The sequence below is a fragment of the Neoarius graeffei genome, chromosome 18 (genome assembly GCF_027579695.1).
Source record: "Neoarius graeffei isolate fNeoGra1 chromosome 18, fNeoGra1.pri, whole genome shotgun sequence".
NCBI lineage: Eukaryota > Metazoa > Chordata > Actinopteri > Siluriformes > Ariidae > Neoarius > Neoarius graeffei.
This window is the reverse complement of record NC_083586.1, coordinates 68,901,856-68,926,394: the sequence shown is the minus strand read 5'-3', so window position 1 is coordinate 68,926,394 and position 24,539 is coordinate 68,901,856. Positions and strand designations below refer to the sequence as shown.

General features: G+C 46.5%; 1 protein-coding gene across 1 annotated transcript in view; it reads right to left on the bottom strand.

Annotated features, from left to right (window-relative positions):
- Positions 1-12,538: 12,538 nt before the first annotated feature.
- cdc37 (cell division cycle 37 homolog (S. cerevisiae)) overlaps positions 12,539-24,539 on the bottom strand; it is a 23,979-nt gene continuing 11,978 nt past the window's right edge. The window contains exons 6-8 of the mRNA XM_060899356.1: positions 19,833-20,015; positions 19,638-19,709; positions 12,539-13,027 (exon numbers count right to left, since the gene is read on the bottom strand). Of these exons, the coding sequence (XP_060755339.1) occupies positions 12,887-13,027; positions 19,638-19,709; positions 19,833-20,015 (396 nt within the window). The 3' untranslated portion in view covers positions 12,539-12,886. The remainder of the gene's footprint in view (positions 13,028-19,637; positions 19,710-19,832; positions 20,016-24,539) is intronic.

The following is a 24,539-nucleotide window of genomic DNA, read 5'->3' as shown; positions in this document are numbered from 1 at the left end:
CTATGCAGAACAGCAGCGGGAAGAGGGCGTCTCCTTGGTATATACCACACTTAATAGTGACTTGTGTTATTGGCTTAAAGTTGGCCTCTAGGTTTGTTTTCCACAGTCTCATCGAGTTCTTGATGAAGGTTCTGAGAGTCCCGTTGATGTACAATTTCAATATATTTATAATTCCATCCATCCATTATCTGTAGCTGCTTATCCTGTTCTACAGGGTTGCAGGCAAGCTGGAGCCTATCCCAGCTGACTGTGGGTGAGAGGCGGGGTTCACCCTGGACAGTCACCAGGTTATCACAGGGCTGACACACAACCATTCACATTCACACCTACAGTCAATTTAGAGCCACCAATTATCCTAACCTGCATGTCTTTGGACTGTGGGGGAAACCGGAGCACCCGGAGGAAACCCACACAGACACGGGGAGAACATGCAAACTCCACACAGAAAGGCCCTTGCCGGCCGCTGGGCTCGAACCCAGAACCTTCTTACTGTGAGGCGACAGTGCTAACCACTACACCACCATGCTGCCTATATTTATAATTATTAATAAAAAATAGAATAAAATATAATAAATATTTATAACACAGGTGTCTCATAAGGCAGGACTTTCTACTGAAGGCATCCTCTGAGGACATTTGTTTTGAACAACCCTTTAGGATACTGTTTATGGTAACATGCAATGTCAGCACGCCGGGACTAAACTTGTTTCAGCTTGCAAAAGTTAGCTAGTTGGCACAAATCATATCAAACAAATATATTTGGTTACAGTCACTGGGTTATCAGATGGTACAATGTTTATTTCTTGCTAACTTTTCAAAAATCTAAGCAAAAAAAAAAAGCAAAAAATTACATTTGTATATGAAATTACTTTTCCATGAAGGTTCATCTGCCTTTTTGTTTTATTCCGTTGCTTGAGGGAGCTGCTGCACAGATTTATGGGTAATAGGCAACATTGAGGATACACCAACGATGCCTTCAACTAGGGGCAGGTTGAAGGCATCGAAGAAGACAAGAAACGAGAGCTCAATTCTTGTCTTGTTCGACTCCTCCTGAGGCAGCATGTTCCCTGTTTCAGACACCCAGAGAAAGATTCTGGAGTGCTTCTGTTAAGTATATTTGTTAATAAGAGCAGCAAAGCCATGTTAAATAGCCTGCGAAGTGATGTCACATTATAACCTGTGTGCCTGCGTGCACAGGGATGCTTTTGTGGGCATGTGCAGAATAAATGGTCAGAGTGAGTTCCCAGACCAAAGAGACGATGGAAGTCTATTACTTTTTCTCCCGTGAATGTTAGCCACTAGCAGTTGCTAGCTAACCACTTTGGTGACTGACTACGATAGACTGCTGCAGAAAATGTCTAACGCTACAGGTTATGGGCCCAGTCAAGCAGGCCAAAGGTGGTTCAGAGTTTTATTCAATGGTGACGAGAAAAGTTATGAACTTTGGAAAACAAGGTTCCCTGCGCACATGGAGTTGCGTGGCCTCAGAGAAGTTATCTTGGCGGAGCCAGACATAGGTGAGGGAGACGAAGAAGCTCTCGCGGAGGATAAGACAAAGAGCGGAGAGGCATATGCAGAGCTAGTGCAGTGTCTGGATAACAAGATTCAGATTCAGAATATTTATTGTCATTGTCACAAAAAGAACAACGAAATTTCGTTGGAGCATCCATACAGCAGAGTTGATAAAGTGCAAAACCCATAAATAAATACATACCCCCCTAAGTAACCCAGTGTAAGCATTTGACCCAGAATTACCTCAGTACAACAAAAAACAGCATAGCAGATAGCAGCATAAGTTCTTAAACTTATAAAGTGCAGAGCAGGGACATTCAGACAGATACCTGAGTATTATGACATTGTATAAACAGTGCAAAAACCAGATCAGTGCCATTATAATGTTATAACGTTATTGTCTGGGGGGGGGGGGGGAGTCAGGGGAGAGAGAGTAGTGACAACTGCAACAATGCAAACCAGTTCAATGATATTAATTGGTGGATGTGGTTGTGGCAGAGTTCAGTAGCCTCACAGCTTGTGGATACAGGCTATTGGCCAGTCTGGATGTTCTGGCCTGTATGGACCTGTATCTTCTCCCTGAGGGCAGCAGGTGGAAGAGGTGATGAGCAGGGTGGTGCTGATCCCGCAGGATGTTGCGCACTCTTCTCAGATAGCGAGTGGAGTAGATGGTGCTGATCTCTGGGAGAGTCGTTCCAATGATTCTCCCGGCAGCTTTCACCACCCGCTGAAGTGCTTGCTGGTCGGCCTTAGTGCAGCTGGAGAACCACATGAGAAGTCCATGTGTCAGCACACTACTGATGGCACAGTTATAAAAGTTCATCATCAGAGGTCTGGAGATATTAGCGCTCCTCAGCTTCCTCAGGTGATAGACCCGCTGTTGTGCTTTTCCCACGGCTGTGGAAATGTGAGTGCCCCAGGACAGGTCCTCAGTCACTGTTACCCCCAGGAACTTGAAACTCCTCACCCTCTCTACCACATCGTTGCCTATGGAGAGAGGTAGGTGGTCAATGTGTCCTTTCCTGCGAAAGTCCACGACTATCTCCTTGGTCTTCTTGGTGTTTAAGGCCAAGTTATTGTCATGGCACCACGACTCCAGGTGTTGTACCTCTCTCCTGTAGTTTGTCTCATCGTCGTTTGTAATAAGTCCGAGAACTTGACGATGAGATTGGATGAGGAGGAGGCAGAGCAGTCATGTGTAAACAGAGTGTAGAGCAAAGGGCTCAGCACACACCCTTGAGGGGCCCCGGTGTTAATGACAAGGGTGGAGGAGGTGTTCTTGCCCACTCTGACACTCTGTGTGCAATTTATTAGAAAGTCCACAATCCAATTGCACAGGGTGGTGTTGAGTCCCAGCTGGTGGAGTTTGGACCGGAGTTTGAATGGCCAGATGGTATTAAAAGCCGAACTATAGTCCACAAAGAGGAGCCGTGCATAGGTGTTCTTATGCTCCAGGTGCTCCAGCAGTGTGTGCAGCACCGTGGCAATGGCGTCCTCAGTTGACCGGTTCTCTCTGTAGGCAAATTGGTGTGGATCCAGTACTGGTGGTAAGGCGGCTTTGATGTGTTTAATGACCAGTCTCTCCAGGCATTTGGCGGGAATGGAGGTGAGTGCCACAGGTCTGTAGTCATTAAGACATGTGACATTGGATTGTTTTGGGATGGGAACAATGATGACTGCTTTGAAACAGACTGGAACCAGAGAACAGGACAGCGAGGTGTTGAAGATGGGGGTGAAGACGTCCGCCAGCTCCGCAGCACAGTCTTTAAGCACCTGGCCCAGCACTCCATCTGGTCCGGCCGCCTTCCTGGTGTTAATGCTGCGGAACACACAGCTCACCTCATGCGTGCTCAGGACTGGAGCAGGGTCGGTCGAGGGGAGGGCGGGCAGGACAGGATCGGTGTTGTCCCTGTCAAAACAGGCATAAAAGAAGTTTAAATCCTCAGCCAAGGGGGGATTGTCAGCTGAGGGTGGTGGAGTTTTCCTCTTATAGTCCATGATGGCCCTGATGCCCTCCCAGACCTGCCTTGGGTTTGTGGTGGTGTCAAACCTGGCCTCAATACGCCTCCTGTAATGGTGTTTGGCAGTATTGATGCCTCTCTTCAGGTTGGCCCTGGCAGCACTGTACGCCTCCTGGTCCCCAGAGTGAAACACAGAATCTCTAGCTCGGATAAGCTGTTTTACTCCATGTGTCATCCATGGTGGTGTATTAGGAAACACACGGAATTGCCTCCAGCAGGTGACATTGTCCACACAGAAGCAGATGTAATCTAAAACAGTGGAGGTGTAATTGTCCAGTGAAACACGATTGTCAGTGTCCTGCTCTTTGAATACATCTCAGTCTGTGTGGTGGAAACAATCCTGGATCATAGGAACTGCGTCCACCGGCCATGTTCTCACAGTTTTGGTTGTGATCCCAGCGCTCTTGATCTTCGGTGTATACCGAAGAGAGAGGTGGTCTGACAGACCCAGGTGGGGGTAGGCCTGGGCCTTGTATGCGTCTGCTACATTAATATACACCTGGTCCAAAATTCTATCTCCTCTAGTAGCACACTTCACATATGGGTGGAATTTGTAAAGCACTGATTTTAAATCCGCGTGATTAAAGTCCCCAGCTGCAATAAAAACACTGTCCGGATGTGCTACTAGGCTGTTGTTGATGCTGCCACTCACTTGTGCTAACGCTACCTTAGCATTAGCATCTGGTGGAATGTAAACGGCACAGATGTAAACAACAGCGAATTCCTGCGGGAGATAGAATGGACGGCACTTTAACAGTAACAGTTCTGCCTCTGGACTACACAGCTTATCCACCACAGTGACGTTTGTTCACCAGGAGTTGTTGATATAAATGCACAGTCCCCCGCCAGTCTTCTTACCAGAGTCCGGGGTCCTGTCGGCTCAGTAGGCGGTGCGGCCTGCTAGCTCGATAGCGGCATCTGGGATGGAGCCAGGGCTTTGAACCGGTTCAAGGAACAAAAACGAAAACTGGGAACTTTTTCTATTTCACATGGAACAGAAACGAAACCAGAAACTTTATTATTTTTTATGCTCCGGAACAGAAACGCTTATTAAAAATAATGGTAACCAGTTAATACCAGTTTTTATTTCGTTCCTCAAAGTTTCCGTAGCCTACAAATAAAAAAAGTCATTCTTTTCCTGCGCAAGTTTCTATGACCCGCTGGGGTTCACTTCCTGTGTGACGTTCGCTGACCGAATGGAGAGAGCGGGAAGGTGGACTACTATCACGTCTCCATGTGATAATAAGTGAGTAATTGCATTACTGAGTGTCTGAGCAAAGAAGAGCCTAAACGTTGCAACCTCCCTATTGGCTGTTTGTAAAAATGTATCAGTTGTTGCCCCTCTCATGGGAATCATCGCGGGCTCGAGAGACGAGACCTGACGAGTTAGTTCGTTGGTAGCAGAACAAAATGTCTGGACACAAATCGGGTTTTCAGAAAAGGAAAGAAAATAAACGGAGGGTCGAAAATACAAAAAAGGAGGCAGAAAATGCAAAACGAGTTAAGGTAGGACAAATGGTTAGTTTTCTGAGGCAGCCCGCCGTGGCTGCCTGCAGGCTTATTTATTATAGCCCATTTAGTTAAAATAGTTGATCTAAAATGTTTATAGTTATAGTTATGTGATGGTTGTCCTGATTTAGACTGGTGGTTTTTTTTTTTGGGGGGGGGGGGGGGGGGGGGGGGGGTTTGCGCGATGTTGCACCCGGGTCCAGATTAGGGCAGAACCGGCCCTGGCTACATTTCAGCTGTAGTTTGTTTTATGTGTGTATGTACTTGTATAGATGTGTGCTTGGTCTTCCAATATGGCGCCTAACAAAATCTCGCGGCGCGGTGACGTCATGCGGTAGCCCTCTATAGGGCCTGACTAGCCTTTGGTAACACACTAAACGAATTATCTTTCATTTTTGGCACTTTTTCTGTTTGTGTAGATGGGAAGACATACTGAGAATCCAAATCGCCAACATTTGAAATAATAATTGTTTTGAATTATTTCTTGTCTTATTTAATGAAGGTTGTAATAGAATTAGCCTACATTTGGCTTAAGCTGGATGAGACAGAGGCATAATTTTATAGCCATTTGTTAAATAGCTGACAGGGAACGTAATTAACCGTTCCGGAAACGAAATTTTTTTGTTCTAACCGGTTCGGGAACGTCTATTTCATGGTGGAACCCTAAACCGGAAACGTTAAAATTCCGTTTCTGTTCGGAACGAACCAATAGGAAAAAATTTCTGGTTCAAAGCCCTGGATGGAGCTGTCCAGCCAGGTCTCGGAAAAGATCAAACACGAACAGTGGTTTAAAGTCCTTCGTGTAGCCATCTGCAGTCGTATCTCGTCCAGTTTATGACGGATTGAACGAGGGTTAGAGAGAAAGATGGTCGGGAGCAGTGGTTTGAAGGGGCTAGCCTTTAGCCTAGCCCAGGCGCCCCCCTGCTTGCCTCTCTTCTGCCTCCGCTCACAGCGCCTCCTCCTCCGGCCTGCTGCTGCGGGTGTCCCCAGGAGTGGTTTAACAATCTCCGGGGGGATCAGATACTCCACGGACAGCTGATATTCTCCGCTCAGTTGGAAAAAGTTTGTTTCTGCTGTACTGAAACATGCAAAGACTGTGTAAAATGATACACAACACCACCAACAAAGTGTAAAAGTGGTAGGAGCTACGAGCCGCTGCGTCTGTGCGCGCCGCCAAGAGTTTGTTACTGATAATGAGAGACACGAAACGTGATGGAAGGGCACTAGAGATTCTTCATGAACACTATGCGGGAAAGGACAAACCCCGCATGGTGAGTTTGTATTGTGAACTTTCCTTGCTGCATAAAGCTAGCAATGAAACAGTCACTGACTATATTATCTGAGCAGAGACTATTTTCACGTCACTGAGAAAAGAGCAGACAAGCAGATTAGTGATGGGCTTCAGATAGCCATAGTAGTAAAGGGGCTACCTGATTCATACAAGCCATTCGTCGTGCATATCACTCAGACTAATGACGTAGTGATGTTCGGTGAGTTTAAAACAAAACTGCGAAGTTATGAGAGTACTGAAAAATATAGGAGTGACTTTAATGTAGAAGAAGACAATGTAATGAAGACTAGTGGGGCAATGAGATTGCGTGGGAGAGGACAAGGAAAGAAAATAGACCTGGCTGATGTTGAGTGTTACACGTGCAGTAAAAAAGGGACACATGGCCAGAACATGTCCTGATGAATCCCAGGCGAGGAGAGAGGATCGCAGATGGGACACACCACAGCGAGGAAGGGGGCGCAGTCAAGGACGAGGCCGTGACCACGTGAAGAAAGCTGACGGAGAGACAGAGCCTACATCTTTGTTTCTTCGAGATGGGCGACTGTTCTACACAAGAAGGGAACAAGAAAGGTCTCATGGTTGACTGCGCCACCACATCACACATGATCAACAACGCCACAAAGTTCAAAATTGTTGATAAGAGCTTCAGACCCGAGGATCACATGATCGAGCTCACCGACGGAACCAAGGTGAGCGGGATGGCGAAGATGAGGGGAGATGCCGAAGTCTACTTGCTGGACAGCGAGGGACGACAGGTGAAAACGATGCTCAAGCAAGCACTCTACACCCCATCAGTTCCACAAAACATCCTTTCCGTCAAAGCGGCAACAGCCAATGGAGCCGAGATCCGCTTTAAGGATGGTGATGACTGGCTGGTCCACCAGAATGGTACTAAATTCAAAATGGATGTGTATGGTAGGCTGTATTACCTTAGCACAGTAGAAGATGAAAATGTTGATGAAGTGTGTGGTTGTCATGACATTCAAACCTGGCATAGGATACTTGGTCATTGTAATTTTGATGATGGCGCAAAATTAGAAAAAGTAGTTGAAGGGATGTCTATAAAAGGGAAAAATGACAGGTCTAATCAAAACTGTGAAATATGCACACAGGGAAAATTTACACAAAGCAGAAACAGACAGACAGATGCTAAAGCTACAACTGTACTGGAGCTAGTCCACACAGACCTATGCGGTCCTATAGAACCAGCAGATAAGGATGGGTACAGATATGCGATAGCATTTACTGATGATTACAGTGGGATGATTTTTCCATACTTTATTAAAGCAAAGAGTGACGCTAGCAGACGTAGCCCCATATGGAGAGATAAAGTGCATAAGATCTGATAACGGTACAGAATTTACCGGGCAGGAGTTCCAATCTTTATATATATTTTAAGTTCGTTTCTTAGACAAGGATTTTTTTTCAGCTTGTTACCTCGTTAACAGTTTCGGCGAGAATCTCCCGCCTTCTTCAGAAACAGTCACCAGATGTCGAGTGGTGACGTGCCTTATCAGCTGATGTTGCGTTACGGAGGCATGAACGGAGGCCCAATTTGACAGGTAGTCCACGCCTCCTGCTGTCAGGTCGCTCCTCCAGGACGGCGCTCCAGGTGTGCGACAGCGCGTACGCTCCCTCATCCCGGTTCATCGTCCTCTGCGCCCGCTTACGTATCTCCACTGCCTCTAAAATCCAACGCTGGAATCTATTTTCTTCAGCGCGAATGACTCTGGCCTCTTCCCAATTCATTATGTGATTTTGCCGTTTGCAGTGGTCTGAAATGGCTGATTTTAGGTTTTCTTGGTGTGCTTTTTCTTTTTCGGATCTTGTGAGTCTTTTTGTTGTTTCTTTTTCACACTCTATTTGGTGTTCTTTCCTTCGAGTATGGAAGCATCTGCCCGTTTCACCAATATAGACTTTATTACATGAACGGCAAGGGATTTCATAGATGACGTTGCATTTATTGTCCAGTTGTATTTTATCTTTGGGGTGAACTAGCAGCTGTCGGAGGTTCTTGTATGGTTTGACCGGGGTGTTGATGTGGTATTTCCTCATGGATCGTTGGGTGCATTCTGTAACTCCTTTTATGTATGGTATAATATGAATTGGGAAGAGGCCAGAGTCATTCGAGCTGAAGAAAATAGATTCCAGCGTTGGATTTTAGAGGCAGTGGAGATACGTAAGCGGGCGCAGAGGACGATGAACCGGGACGAGGGAGCGTACGCGCTGTCACACACCTGGAGTGCCGTCCTGGAGGAGCGACCTGACAGCAGGAGGCGTGAACTACCTGTCAAATTGGGCGGGACGTTCACGCCTCCGTAACGCAACATCAGCTGATAAGGCACGTCACCACTCGACATCCGGTGACTGTTTCTGAAGAAGGCGGGAGATTCTTGCCGAAACTGTTAACGAGGTAACAAGCTGAAAAAAAATCCTTGTCTAAGAAACGAACTTAAAATATCTGTAATAGTTAGACATAATGAACATCCACTACATATGTTCCAATCTTTACTTAGGAGTAAGGGGGTCAGGCATGAGACGAGTGCACACTACTTGCCTCATCAGAACGGAACTGCCGAAAGAGGTTGGAGAACCTTATTTGAGATGTCACAATGCATGCTATTGGAGAGTAACCTCCCAAAGCAATTATAGGCATTTGCTGTACAGACAGCAGCTCAAATCCGCAATAGGTGCTACAGGAAACGGCTAGAGCAGACACCTTACCATGTTTTCACAGAAAAAACACCTAACCTATCTAACATAAGGGCATTTGGCTCTGAATGCTACATATACAAGCAAAATAAAAAGAAGCTGGATTCTAGGTGTGAAAAAGGGATCGTTGTTGGCTATGATAAATATAGTCCAGCATATAATGTGTATTATCCTGAGACAGGAAAAGTCTTAAAACATAGGCTAGTAAAATTCATCACCAAATGTAGCGCGGATAGCCAGACTCAGACAGATTGTGACATGGGGGACGACATTGAGAGTTATGGAGATACATCACTGAAGATAGTCAATCAGGGTCAGGGACAGCCTAAGGAGAATAAAGAGTCTAGTGTTGAGGAGACTGCTGAGGCAGGTCCGACCCAGACAGATACCACTCAGAGAGAACAGGGAGAAGGGAGATATCCTACGAGACAGAGAAAGGCTCCAGAATACTTAAAGGAGTACCAGTGTAAAGCTGAATGTAATAATGATGGTGATAATGTGGATTATTCCTACAGAGTGGCTTATGATGTACCTAAAACATTTAGAAAGGCAATGGACTCTAAAAAGTCAAAAATGTGGACTGATGCAATGAAAGAGGAGATGAACTCTGACAGAGAATGAGACTTTCACTCTCACCCCACTGCCAAGGGACAAACAAGCAGTGGGAGGTCGCTGGGTATATACAGTGAAAGAGAGCCCAGATGGATCTGAGACTTGTAAAGCCAGATATGTTGCAAAGGGGTATGGTCAAGTGGAAGGGATTGACTATAAAGAGACCTTTTCACTGACAGCCAACATGACCTCTGTCATTGATGCAGGTGGCTGTACAGGAGGATCTTACCCTGCATCAAATGGATGTAAAGACTGCTTACCTCCATGCTCCGATGGACTGAGAGGTATATATGGAGCAACCGGAAGGTTTTGAGATCAAGTCAAACACAGGAGAACACAGTGTGTAAACTCTAAGTCATTGTATGGTTTGAAACAGTCTGGACGTAACTGGAACGTTATTGCATGATCACCTTACAGGGAATGGTTTTGTACAAAATGACGCTGATCATTGTGTCTACAGCAGAGAATCTGAGAACGAGAAAGCGATTCTGTTAGTGTGGGTAGATGACTTAATCATAGCGGCGAGTAACAACACCTTACTCAGTGATGTCAAAGAAATCAAATCAAATCAAGTTTATTTGTATTGCACTTTTAACAATAAACATTGTCGCAAAGCAGCTTTACAGAATTTGAACGACTTAAAACATGAGCTAATTTTATCCCTAATCTATCCCCAATGATGAAGCCTGTGGCGACGGTGGCAAGGAAAAACTCCCTCAGACGACATGAGGAAGAAACCTCGAGAGGAACCAGACTCAAAAGGGAACCCATCCTCATTTGGGCAACAACAGACAGCCTGACTATAATATTAACAGTTTTAACAGGTATAACCCTCAACTGTCCTCATGGGGGCGTCCTTCACAGGAGCGGTGCGATAAAACTCCGACCAGACACAGGGCACCAGGATGGATCAAGCAGGTCCGAGGGGCAGAAGAGGCCAGCATCTCAATCCCAGGACCAACATGTAACTCAGAGGGACAGATGGGGGAGGAAGAAATGTTGAAGAGAAGGTTTAAGATGAAAGATATGGGTCCACTTAAACACTTCCTTGGTATCGACTTCAGGCAGAGTGAGGGAGAGATCAAAATCACTCAAAAGAGACACACAGAGAAGATGTTAACAAAATTTGGAAAGTCCGAATGCAAACCGAGATCCACCCCATGCAAGCAGAAGTTAAACTTTGACAATGAGGGTGAAGTTATTGACTCAACAGGATATAGAGAGAGATGGTAGGTAGCTTGATATACATTATGACATCTACGGTACTAGACCTGACCTGAGCTGGGTTGTTAGTAAACTATCACAGCACCTAGCAGAACCGAAGCAACAGCATTGGGCTACAGCAAAACACCTACTGAGGTACTTACGGTAAAGGGTACTATAGGTCAAGAACTACACTACCAGAAATGTGAGGAAAGCCTACAGCTTGAGGGATATAGTGATGCTGATTGGGCAGCTGACAAAAATGATAGGAGAAGCACAACTGGATACTGTTTCAGCTTAACTGAGAATGGTCCAGTTATATTGTGGAAAAGTAGGAAACAGCCAACGGTGGCACTATCCACCTGCGAAGCTGAGTACATGGCACTAGCAGCCACTACTCAAGAGAGTATGTACCTTGTACAACTACTCAAAGGAATGGATGGTAGTAACCAGCATGTACCAGTCAAGATGTATGAGGACAACCAGGGAGCAGTAGCTTTGTCTAAGAGCCCAGTACGCAGACAGAGAAGCAAACACGTGGATATAAATTATCACTTGGTACGGTCTGCACACACACAAGGGAAAATATCTATAGAGGACTGCCCTACTGTAAACATGGTAGCTGATGTCCTTACCAAGCTGAGGACGAAGGCTAGATTTGAGAGGTTCAAGGGGTATTTGTTTGGAGAGTAATGTGAACTGGCAGATGTAAATGTTTTCTGACTGTCAGGTGTGATTTTTTTTTTTTGAGGTTTAGAACACTGCCAGTATGCCAAATGTTTTATTTTGGAGTTATGGTTTTTTTGGGGTGTGTTTACCACTATAGAGAGCTATAAACATGTCTTTGAGTGGGAGTGTTAAGTATATTTGTTAATAAGAGCAGCAAAGCCACGTTAAATAGCCTGCGAAGTGATGTCGCATTATAACGTGTGCGCCTGCGTGCACAGGGATGCTTTTGTGGACATGTGCAGAGTAAACGGTCAGAGTGAGTTCCCAGACCAAAGAGATGATGGAAGTCTATTACTTTTTCTCCCATGAATGTTAGCCATTAGCAGATGCTAGCTAACTACTTTGGTGACTGTGACTACGATAGACTGCTGCAGAAAATGTCTAACGCTACAGCTTCACTTAACCCCAGCAGCAGATTACAATTCGCATTCAGTGTTGGTGGCATCATGTTCTTGGGTTGTTCTTTATGATATCAGTAGAACAGATGACCCTCAGCCTGACCACGTGGACCGTCTCAAACCACCACATACGTTTGTAGAAAGAAAAAATAAAAGTTATGTTGTGCTGTTTATCCTGTATCTTTGCTCGTAAGGTATAGTGACGGTCTCTGTACTATTTTGAACCACAAGAAAGTCCCCCTCACTGTGTGTGTGAGAGAGAGAGAAAAAGAGAGAGAGAGAGAGAGAGAGAGAGAGAGAGAGAGAACACAGGTATGAAAGTGTCTTTACAGCAGAAGTTTATTTATCCATTACGGCTTTAGTACAAATAAGATCACACAAATCTGAACCTCAACATGAAACACAAAGCACGAGCGTGGCCGTGTCCCGCGTTAAGCGAGCGCGACCGTATCCCGTGTTAAGCGAGCACGAGTGCGACCGTGTCCCGTGTTAAGTGAGTGTGATGTCCGAGGATTAGAGGAAAGAAATAAAAGTGTACACACTGAGGCATATTTTATAATATGATTAATCGATACACTTTATTGATAAACCAATAGGAGGAAGTACAGAGTTCATTACAAAACACCAGAATATCATTCATTTCCAAAGAATCACAGCTCTGTGTTACTGAGCAACAACAACCAAGCGGTGAGAGGAAACAGCCAACAGCACTCGAGGGGCACTGTAATCCCCCGACCCCACCCCGCAGAGTGTAACCATGTTCCTGTATCTCCGGGTCCTCACCAATAAATGACTCCAAACAGCTTCCACATTTATTCACTCTAAAGCTTTTAGGGCAGAACAGAGGATTGTGGGTAATTGCTAATCGGGGAGAAATCTGTTCTGGAGGGGGAGGGGCCTCACTGAGCATTTCCTGTCTTCACTTCCTCATACTGAGGCTCCTCCTCCTTCTCCTCCTCTTTCTCTCCATCGTCATCAGTCCGTGAATTCGGCACCCACAGACCCGAATCGATGCAGCGCTTCATGTGGTACTTTGCCTCCTACACACACACACAGAGAGAGAGAGCATGAGCTTGTCCTGGGCGACTTGGAAAAATGTACTCTGAAGTCATACTGCACAGCCTGGGTTAGGAACAATGAGAGAATTAAAACCCAACCTTTATGGATTATTTCGCGCTGAACATCTGCACACATCAGCCGCATTTACCTTCTCCAGGAGCTCACCGACATGAGGAATCCAAGTCCTCAGGACATTACCATTTCTAGAACCTTACATATATTTCCATGGTAATTCTTCCTTTCTGTAATGTTCCAGGTATTTATTAAGATTGGAAAACATTCTTTACTGACCGACTAACTCCCTCTGACCCAGACTTTCCAGGGTGCATTTGGGAAATTGCCACAGGTGTGACATCAGTCACCATAGTAACCAGCTACATGAGTGCTGTTAGAATATACCACAGTGATTTTATTTTGACACACTGTTGAGACACTATCAGAGAGATAAAGTTTCTATTTCTCTCACACACACACACCTGTAGTCAGAAGTTTACATACAGGGACATGAATCATGATTTAGACTTTCAGTCGTTTCTCTGAACTGTTCTTTTTCTGTCGAATGACTGTACAGCAGGGCGGCACGGTGGTGTAGTGGTTAGCGCTGTCGCCTCACAGCAAGAAGGTTCTGGGTTCGAGCCCCGTGGCCGGCGAGGGCCTTTCTGTGCGGAGTTTGCATGTTCTCCCCGTGTCCGCGTGGGTTTCCTCCGGGTGCTCCGGTTTCCCCCACAGTCCAAAGACATGCAGGTTAGGTTAACTGGTGACTCTAAATTGAGCGTAGGTGTGAATGTGAGTGTGAATGGTTGTCTGTGTCTATGTGTCAGCCCTGTGATGACCTGGCGACTTGTCCAGGGTGAACCCCGCCTTTCACCCGTAGTCAGCTGGGATAGGATCCAGCTCGCCTGCGACCCTGTAGAACAGGATAAAGCGGCTACAGATAATGAGAAGATTGTACAGCAACTTTAATCTGAGAAAAAAAAAAAAGAATTTGGTGCACAAGTTTAAATTTATTTTGGGTTTCTGAAATCAACACAGGGTCAAAATTATACATACAGCACAGTAAATATTTGGTTAAAAACGTCCCTTAGGGAGTTTCACCTTCACCAGATGCTTTTGTTCACCATCACTGAACTTCTGTCAGAATTCGGGTTGGATGTGTGTCCTCGCTTCTTGGCAGAATTGGAGTTCGATTAAGTGTTTTTTTTTCTGGAACAGACTCGACTTAAACACAGTCCACATGTTTCCAACAGGGATGAGTTCAGGACTTGTTTTAAGCTTCATGTTCTCCTGCTTTGTCCTCCACAACCAGCTCCGGTGCGTGTTTGGGGTCGTTGTCCTGTTGGACCCCATGAGTGTCCAAGTTTCTGATGGTTTGAGGTTATGAAGAATTCTGAGGTTCTTCATGATTCCATCCACTTTGTGCAGTGCATCAGTTCCACTGGCAGCAAAACAGACCCAGAGCCTGATGCTACCACCATCATGCTTTAACAGTTAGGACAGGGTTCTTCTGTACCTCTCGTCATTGTGGCCACATGACTCAATTGCTGACTCATCTGACCATAAAACTTTCCTCCAGAAAGCTTTTTTTGTCCAATGTGGTCAGCTGCAAACTTTACTCGAGCTTGAAGGTGTGGATTTTGGAGCAGGGGCTTCTTTACTGAACAGCAGCCTCTCAGTCCATTATGATATAAAACTCCTAACTGTAGACAGTGTTGCAGCAGCTTCCAGAGGCTTAGCAAAGTGGCTCAACCTCCAAATAACTTGTACTTCCATATAATTGTTTGAACCGATGTTGGAATCTGCAGTTGTTTAGAAATGACTCCAAGAGACATTCCTCAGTGGAATGTCTCAAGACATTCCACTGAATGTCTTGATCAATGATCTGCTTTCTCAGATCTGCACTGAGCTCCTTGGACTTTCCCCATTGTACATGCTTGTAATGACCAAGATGGCAGCACATGAACAACGCAAGGCTCAGCGTCTCTCCAGATTTTGCGAATTAGCAGCGTTTTATCTGCTCCTTACTGGACTGTTCATTCAGTACATCACTGCTTTAAACATCTTGCAGTAGATAGGAGCTCTTGGACATTGATTCATGAAACTCTGACAGTTTTATCGCCAGTCTTCGACTCATCCCAGAGCTCTCCAGAACACCAGAGGCTGCTCACTCTTTCCAGGCGGGTAGAAGTGCTCGCAGACGGCGGCAGGACTGGAAACAAAAGGTGGGGTAAGCAAGGGGGGCTACAAGCCAAGCTAAGGCTAACACCGCATCGGGTCCCTTTACCCAGCATTTTCCTTGCTAATGTCCGGTTTCCGGCGAACAAAATGGATGAACTACGACTCTGCATCACCAACAATAAACGGATTATGGACTCAGTCATGATCTTTACAGAGACATGGCTAAACAGCAGTTTTCCGGACAGTGCTATTGAGTTAGCAGGACGTCACACTCACCGTGCAGATAGGACTGTAGATGGCTCCGGTAAAACCAGAGGCGGAGGTTTGTGCATTTATATAAATAGAGCTCGGTGTACAAACTGTTATCACCAAGAGACACTGCTCACCGAATGTGGAGTTTCTCATGGTTAAATGTAGACCTTATCTTCCAAGAGATCTCACATCAGTTTTCAGTACTGCTGTATATACACCACCAAACACCAATGCTAAGCTTGCAATGGGAGAATTGCATGCAGCCATTAGCAAATAGCAGGAAATGCACCCAGGGGCTGCCTTTATTTTTGCGAGTGACTTTAATCACTCCAACTTGAAGACAGTACTTCCCAGACTGCATCAACATGGTACCTGCCACACAAGAGGAAACAAGACACTGGACCATGTTTACCCCAACATAGCTGGAGCTTACAAAGTTACACCCCTCCCCCATATAGGACAGTCAGACCACTTTTCTCTGTTTCTCACCCCTAAAGGCCAATTTATGCTGACAACCCAGTCCTCGCAGATGGCGTCTGCGAAGCCCCCCCCCTTCGCAGACGCTCTGCGCGCACCTCCCAAAAATTGTGACCACTGCAGAAGCCTCGCAGACAGCATCGCAGACAAGAGGGCTCTGATTGGTCCACTCTACATCCGCTGTACACGCACTTCCGCTTCCCTACTTTCCCGGTTTGGTTTGTTTTCACGACCGCCATTTTTAAAAACACGAGCAAAGATGGAGCAGCACGAAGAGCGGTTGATTGAGGAAGTACGTACATCTATACGACTCCAGTTCTAGTCATTATAGGTAACCGGAGGATAAACACTCCACTAACCACACCCACCAACTACTCCTAGCGATTTCGCGACTTTGCGCCCCCTTGCGTTGTGGCGGTGAATAACATCGCGCACGCCTATTACTCCCCGCTCAACGATAAATTACAACTGTCTGCGAAAAGCTATCTGCGAAAGCCTTGTCGCAAGAGCATGCAGAGGGCTTAAGTACTCACCACTCATCCAACATGTGAAACCCACAGTGAGGACAATGAAAGTGTGGCCAAAGGGGACAGACATCTCCACCACCATAGACAGCATCACCACACAGAAACTGATCACCTTGTACCCAAATCAGAAACCCTGGCTGGACAGAGATGTTCATCTACTGCTGAAAGCCCGCATCACTGCCTTCAGATCAGGAGATGTACAAGCCTACAGTACAGCCAGAGCTGACCTGAAGCATGGCATCAAGAAGGCCAAGCACTGCTACAAACAGAAGGTTGAGGAGCACTTCTCCAACTCCAACCCCCAACTTATGTGGCAAGGCATTCAGGTCATCAGTGACAAGTCCAACAACCCTTCCCTCCCATCCTCTGATCTCCTTTCTCAATGAGCTCAACAATTTCTATGCTCAGTTTGAGAAGGCAACCAGGAGTCTGCATCCAGGGCAAGGCTGACTATAGACCACCAACCCCTAACACTCTCCCCCACTGATGTCAAAGCAGTGCTGAGCAGGATCAATCCACACAAAGCTGCAGGCCCTGATGGCATCCCCAGACGTGTGCTCAGAGCATGTGCTGGGGAGCTGGCGGGAGTCCTGACAGACTTATCCAACGTGTCTTTGGCCCATGCTGCTGTTCCAACCTGCTTCAAGACCACCTCCGTTGTGCCAGTACCAAAACACTCCACTCCAGCATGTCTCAACGACTACTGCCCAGTAGCACTCACCCCCATCATTACAAAGTGTTTAGAGCAGCTGGTCCTAGTACATCTCAAATCCTGTCCCCCCACCCCACCCTGGACCCCCACCAATTTGCCTACCGCAAGAACAGGAGCACAGAAGATGCAGTCTCCATAGCACTACACTGTCCTCTCACACCTGGACAACAGCAACACACACGCACAAAAAAAAAAAAAAAGTTGAGCAGAGCCTTTTCTTACAAAGCCCCACAGTTATGGAACAGCCTTCCAAGTAGTGTTTGGGAATCAGACACAGTCTCAGCATTTAAGTCTCGGCTGAAAACATATCTGTTTAGTCAAGCCTTGTGTTAATGGTGTTTATGAGGTAAAGGTGTAGATCTGGAGGATCCTCAGACAGAGTGTTTTGGTAAACTGGGATGTATGGATGCTGTCAGTCCCCACTCGCTTGCTCACTCGAGTTTGTTGATGGTGTAGTGGCTGCTGCTTTATGTCCCGGGGCCCCTCATGCCTGTGTTACCTTCTGGCTCTCTCCTTTTAGTTATGCTGTCATAGTTAGTTGCCGGAGTCCCTGCTTGTACTCAGTGCAATATGTATACTGTTCCTACTTATTCAGGTAACATTGGGCATACCTAACAACCTGTGTCCCCCCCCCGGATCCCCTCCTGGGATCGAGATGCTGAACCTCTTCTGCTCCTCGGACCTGCCTGATCCATCCTGGTGCCCTGTGTCTGGTTGGAGTCTCATCACATCGCTCCTGTGGAGGACGGCCCCATGAGGACAGTTGAAAGTCACACCTGGAGGACGCTCTGGACTCTTACAGTAATGCTTTTATGGCTGAGGACTACAGTTGACTTGCTAACTTTAGGACTGCAGTTGTCATGAACAGTTTTGCACTCAAGTTTCCATCAATGAAGAGTTTATAACATCAACGAAACTGACTTCATGTTAAAACTGTTAATGTTATAGTCATGCTGTCTGTTGTTGCCCCAATGAGGATGGGTTCCCTTTAGAGTCTGGTTCCTCTCGAGGTTTCTTCCTCATGTCGTCTGAGGGAGTTTTTCCTTGCCACCGTCGCCACAGGCTTGCTCATTAGGGATAGATTAGGGATAAAATTAGCTCATGTTTAAAGTCATTCAAATTATGTAAAGCTGCTTTGTGACAATGTTTATTGTTAAAAGCGCGATACAAATAAACTTGACATACACCAGAATGCTGTTCATTGACTTCAGTTCAGTATTTAACACAGTCATCCCCTCTAAGCTCATCACCAAACTCCCAGACCTGGGCATCAGTGCTCCCATCTGCAACTGGTTGTTGGATTTTCTAACCAACAGGTCCAAAACATGTTCATTTAGACCATCACTGCTCCTCCACCGTCATCCTAAACACTGGCGTACCACAAGGCTGTGTGTGATGAGCCCATTCCTCTACTCTCTTTTTACTCATGACTGCAGACCTGTACATTACACTAACACCATCATCAAGTTTGCAGATGACACCACAGTGATGGGCCTCATCAAGGACAATGATGAGTCAGCCTACAGGGAGGAGGTAGACTGCCTAGCTGTGTGGTGCAGCAAGAACCTGTTGCTCAATACCAATAAGACCAAGGAGCTCATCATGGACTTCAGGAGGAATGCTAACACACACACCTCCATCCATATCAACGGTGCAGCAGTGGAGCGTATGACCAGCTTCAAATTCCTGGGGATCCACATCTTGCAGGACCTCACCTGGACAACCAACTGCTCCAACCTAGTCAAAACGGCTCACTAGCATCTCTCTCTTGAGGACGCTGAAGAAAAACCATCTCTCTTCAGACATCCTGGTGAACTTCTACCACTGTACCATCAAGAGCATTCTAACCAACTGTATTCTAGTCTGGTATGGGAACTGCTCTGTGTCGGACCGGAAGGCACCACAGAAGGTGGTGAAAATCGCCCAGCGTGTTGTGGGAGCCTCACTTCCTGCTATTGAGGACATCGCTTCCTATAGATGTCTCAGGAGAGCCATAAACATCAATAAAGACTCCTGCCACCCAGCACACAAACTGTTCACTCTCCTGCCCTCTGGAAGGCGCTACAGGAGCCTTCGGACCAAAACCACCAGGTTCAGGAAGTGTTTTTTTTTTTTTTTTTTCAGCTGTACTAAATTTCAGAAAAACCAAAATAAAGTAAAACTTGTGCAGCAAATTCTTTTTTTTTTGTTAAAGATATTGTAGAAACCCGATTCCAAAAGTGTTTGGACGCTGTGTAAATGCACTCGTAAAGTCCAATGATTTACAAATAAATTTTTGACCGACATTCGATTGAATTCAACACAATACTTTTTTGGAACCAGGTTTGTACAAATCATTCTGCCACAGAAAAAGAAATAACTGAAAGCCCAATATTACCATCACACTCACGCCCATAATGTGTGTGTAAACTTCTGAATGCAACTGTACACACACACACGTATACCAACCGTAGGGTCCATTTTGCTGATTGCATCCTGTAACATCTGGATGTCTTTCTCATCAAAGCACTTCTGCATTTCCTGTTACACACACACACACACACACACACACACACACACACACACGCTCATATAGTCTGTTTTTCTGTGTCAAACCCATGACCCACTTTGTGCTCTCCACAGCTATAAGTGTGTGTATTGTACCGAGGGCAGGGTGTCGTAGACCTCCACAGGGTCCAGACCTCCAGGTCCGAGGCGTTTTTGCCTCTCCTCCTCCTCGTACTCCTTCATGGCTTTCTCGATGCGGATCTTCGCTCGGCTGCGTACGCGCTCCTTAAACGACTCCAGCTCATCATTAAAGGCGTCCTGATACTGCTGATCTGCCGTCTGACACACACACACACACACACAGTCAGGGAAGAGTTTGTCAATATTCACCCTGTATTTTACCTCACAGGCAGCAGGTGGTCTAAACGTTCCACACGGCTCCTTTAATTAGATTAGATAAAACTTTATTGATCCCTTTGGGAGGATTTCCTCCAGGAAATTAAGATTCCAGCAGCATCATTACAGATAAACAGAGAAAAGAAAGAGAAAACTTCTAGATAAATTAAAATAAATTACCGTTTTTCCGCACTATAAGGCGCACCTAAAAGCCCTCAATTTTCTCAAAAGCCGACAGTGCGCCTTATAATCCGATGCGCCTTATATATGGATCAATATTGGTTAATCACGGCTACTGTAGTCAGGGGGCGTCACCGTAGTAACAACGGTAAGAACGCGGTAACGGTCCCACACCATTTGTGTGTGTCAGAGATTTTATTTGAGGATATATATACACAGACTGACTTTGTGTGTGTTTAAAGACCCCAAAATGGCTCCTTTATAGAGACACGCTTACGACGCAGAGTTCAAACTCAAGGCTATCAGTCACGCAGTAGAACATGGGAACAGAATTCAGACACTAAAGAAGAAGAATTCAAGGGATTCGTGGATGAGGAATGAACTGATAAAGTGAAATGATAAAGTGAGCTTTACGTGTTTCTTGTGTGTTCACAACTGAACAAGGTTGGTCATATTGTGAATATGAACGTTAACGTTTCAACAACATTGAGTTATTGATTTATTGTTGTATTGTTATTGCTTTGCACCATTTCGAGAGTTACTATATTGTGATTGCACTAACGTTTGATTTACCGTAACGGTATCGGTTTCTTTTACATGTTTACTGAATCGAGGAAAAGTTCCCCTCCACTACGTGATAAAAAAAAGTTGCACTACTTGTTATACCATGCTGTTGTTAAGAGATAATCTGTTTCGCGAATATACTACGTCACTGACATTACCTCGGGGAAAACAATAAAACTGTTTATTCATTTTGGGAGTGAACGGAGTTGTCAGAACGCTGGTCTGTATTATATTAATAAAGTTTGACTGCTTTGTTGACATTCCCTTTAGCGCAGCTCCATCTAGTGGATGCATAACGCAACCCCAGCCACTACTGTAGGTTCTATTCTATGCGCCTTATAATGCGGTGCGCTCTATATATGAAAATAGTTTTAAAATAGGCCATTCATTTAAGGTGCGCCTTATAATCCGATGCGCCTTATAGTGCGGAAAATACAGTAAGTATTCACATGTCCACTACGGTTCAAAAGTTTGGGGTCACTTTGAAATGTCCTTATTTTTGAAAGAAAAGCACTGTTCTTTTCAATGAAGATCACTTTAAACTAATCAGAAATCCACTCTATACATTGCTAATGTGCTAAATGACTATTCTAGCTGCAAATGTCTGGTTTTTGGTGCAATATCTCCATAGGTGTATAGAGGCCCATTTCCAGCAACTCTCACTCCAGTGTTCTAATGGTACAATGAGCAGCAGGAGAGATATTGCACATTGTCCGGTATTGCTTATTGTCAGGCTAGGCTACTGCTCCTTCCCGTCCTCTGTCCTCCTGTTACCCCTCCCCCCCCCAGAGAGGAGTTGTACAGTCTGATGGCGTGAGGGACAAAGGAGTTTTTGAGTCTGTTCGTCCTGCACTCGGGAAGGAGCATTCCGCCACTGAACAGGCTCCTCTGGTTGCTGATGACGGTGTGCAGAGGGTGACTGGCATCGTCCATGATGTTCAATAGTTTGTCCATAGACCTCTTCTCTGCCACCATCACCAGAGAGTCCAGCTTCATGCCGACCACAGAGCCGGCCCGCCTGATCAGTTTGTCCAGCCTGGATGTGTCCTTCTTGGATGTGCTGCCCCCCCCCAGCACACCACGGTGTAAAACAGGACACTGGTGACCACAGACTGATAGAACACCCACAGGAGTTTCCTGCAGATGTTAAAGGACCGCAGCCTCCTAAGGAAGTACAGCCTGCTCTGTCCCTTCCTGTATAAGTGATTGGTGTTGCAAGTCCAGTCCAGCTTGCTGTCCAGCCACAGCCCGAGGTACTTGTAGGAATCCACAGCCTCCACCTCGACTCCCTCGACCAGAACTGATCGTGACCTTGGTCTGGACCTCCCAAAGTCAATGACCAGCTCCTTGGTCTTCGAGGTGTTCAGCTGCAGATGGTTCCTGTTGCACCACACAGCAAAGTCCCTCACCAGGCTCCTATACTCCTCTCTGTCGTCCCTGATACACCCCACTATGGCTGTGTCATTGGCAAACTTCTGAATGTGACACAGCTCCGAGTTGTAGCAGAAGTCTGCGGTGTACAGGGTGAAGAGAAGAGGGGCCAGCACCGTGCCCTGGGGTGCTCCGGTGCTGCTAATCACAGTGTCAGACGTGATGTCCTTCAGCCTGATGTACTGCGGCCTGTCAGTGAGGTAGCTGGAGATCCAGGTGACCAGGCAGGGGTCCACTCGCATCCTGTTCAGTTTGTCCTGAAACAATAGGGGCTGGATGGTGTTGAAGGCACTCGAGAAGTCTAAGAAGAGGATCCTCACTGTGCCGTTTCCCTTATCCAGATGCGAGTGGCTCAGTGTAGCAGGTAGAGGATGGCGTCTTCCACACCAACACCTGCCCGGTACACAAACTGCAGACAGTCCTGGGCATGTTGTACCTGGGGTCTGAGGAGGCTGAGGAAGAGCCGCTCCAACGTCTTCATCAGATGTGAAGTGAGTGCCACCGGTCGGAAGTCATTCAGCTCGCTGGGCCGATTCTTTTTGGGAACTGGAACAATACATGATGTCTTCCAGAGGGTGGGTACTCTCCCCAGCTGCAGGCTGAGGTTGAAGATGTGTTGGAGTGGTTCACCCGGTTCAGCAGCGCAGGTCTTCAGTAGTCGGGGATACACCTTGTCCGGGCCTGCTGCTTTCCTGGGGTGAAGCTTCCTCAATTGACCTCTGACCTGGTCTGCAGTAATGCATGGAGGAGTCTGTGTTGAGGTGGGGGATGAGGGGGAGGAGGGGGCTGCTGTGATGACTGGGGGGAGGTGTGTTGAGGGAAGAAGGAGAGATGGCTGCAGTGAGGGGGGGGGGGGGGGGGGGACATGGGCTGGTTGAACCGATTGAAGAATTGAAGAAGTCATTCAACTCGTTCGCCCTCTCCACTGTCCACTCAACGACTCTGGTCTTTGTATTGTGGCCTGTGATGGTTTTCACACCTTCCCAGACCTCCCTCATGCTGTTCTCCTTCAGCTTCTGCTCCACCTTTCTCCTGTAGCTGTCTTTAGCTTCCCTCACGCAGCGTTTCACCTCCTGCTGTGCTGCTTTCATCGCCTCCCTATCCCTGCTCCTGAAGGTGGCCTTCTTCCTGTCGAGGACAGCTTTGACTTCCTGTGTTACCCATGGCTTGTTATTATGGCAACACCGTACAGTCTTAGTGGGGGAGACCACGTCTGCACAGAAGTTGAGGTAATCCGTCAGACAGTGTGTCAGCCCCTCTATGTCCTCACAGTGTGGGCTAAGCAGCACATCCCAGTCCGTGATGTCATAGCAGTCTCTGAGGGCATCTTCCATTTCAGGGGACCACCTCCTGATGGAGCTAGTTGTTGCAGGCTGCCTTTGAACCAGGGGGGTGTACTTTGGCTGTAGAAGAACCAGGTTGTGGTCAGACTTCCCTAGTGGGGGGAGGGGTGTGGCTCTGTATGTATCCCTCACATTAGCATACAGCAAGTCAATTGTCCTGTTGTTCTTTGTTGGACAATCCACAACCTGGTAAAAAGCAGCCAAAGTAGAGTCCAAAGTAGTGTGATTAAAGTCCCCAGAAATGATGATAAATGCCTCAGGGTGCTGTGTCTGCAGCCTTGCTGTGACAGAGTGAATCCTCTCACATGCAGCAGCTGCACCTGCCCTCGGAAGGATGTGTAAACAGATGGTGAACACGTGACTGAACTCCCTCGGCAGATAATATGGCTGCAGGCTAACGGCTAGCAGCTCCAAGTCCGGGCAACATAAAACTGTCTTTACGGAGAAATGTCCCGGGTTACACCAGCGGCTGTTAACATAAATGAGTCCCCCACCTTTGCTTTTCCCACATGTTAGTGTCTCTGTCGGCTCTCACAGCAGTGAATCCCCACAGGTCCACATTAGCATCCAGTACGTGTTGGCCATGTCTCCGTAAAGATAAATAAGCTGCTCTCCCGGTAAATCCGCTGGTTGTTCAGAGCAGAAAGCTTGTCGACTTTATTCGGCAGCGAGTTCACATTCCCCATGATAACGGAGGGAATGGATGGTTTGTAGCGCCGCCGGTTGTCCACTAGCCTAGCCTTTAGCTTAGCAGCCCCTGGGTTTCCTCCTCAGCCGGGATGGGGTGTCATATCCCGGCTCGCCCCATTTTCAGGGCCAGCAGCTCCTTTCTCGAATAAGAGAGAAAACTGGCTCCTGGTTGCGTGTTAAAGTTAAATATATCCATGTGATACAAGTAAAACCCACTGTCTTCATAAGAAGAACAAAAAAGTAAAAAAGGTTTAAAAAG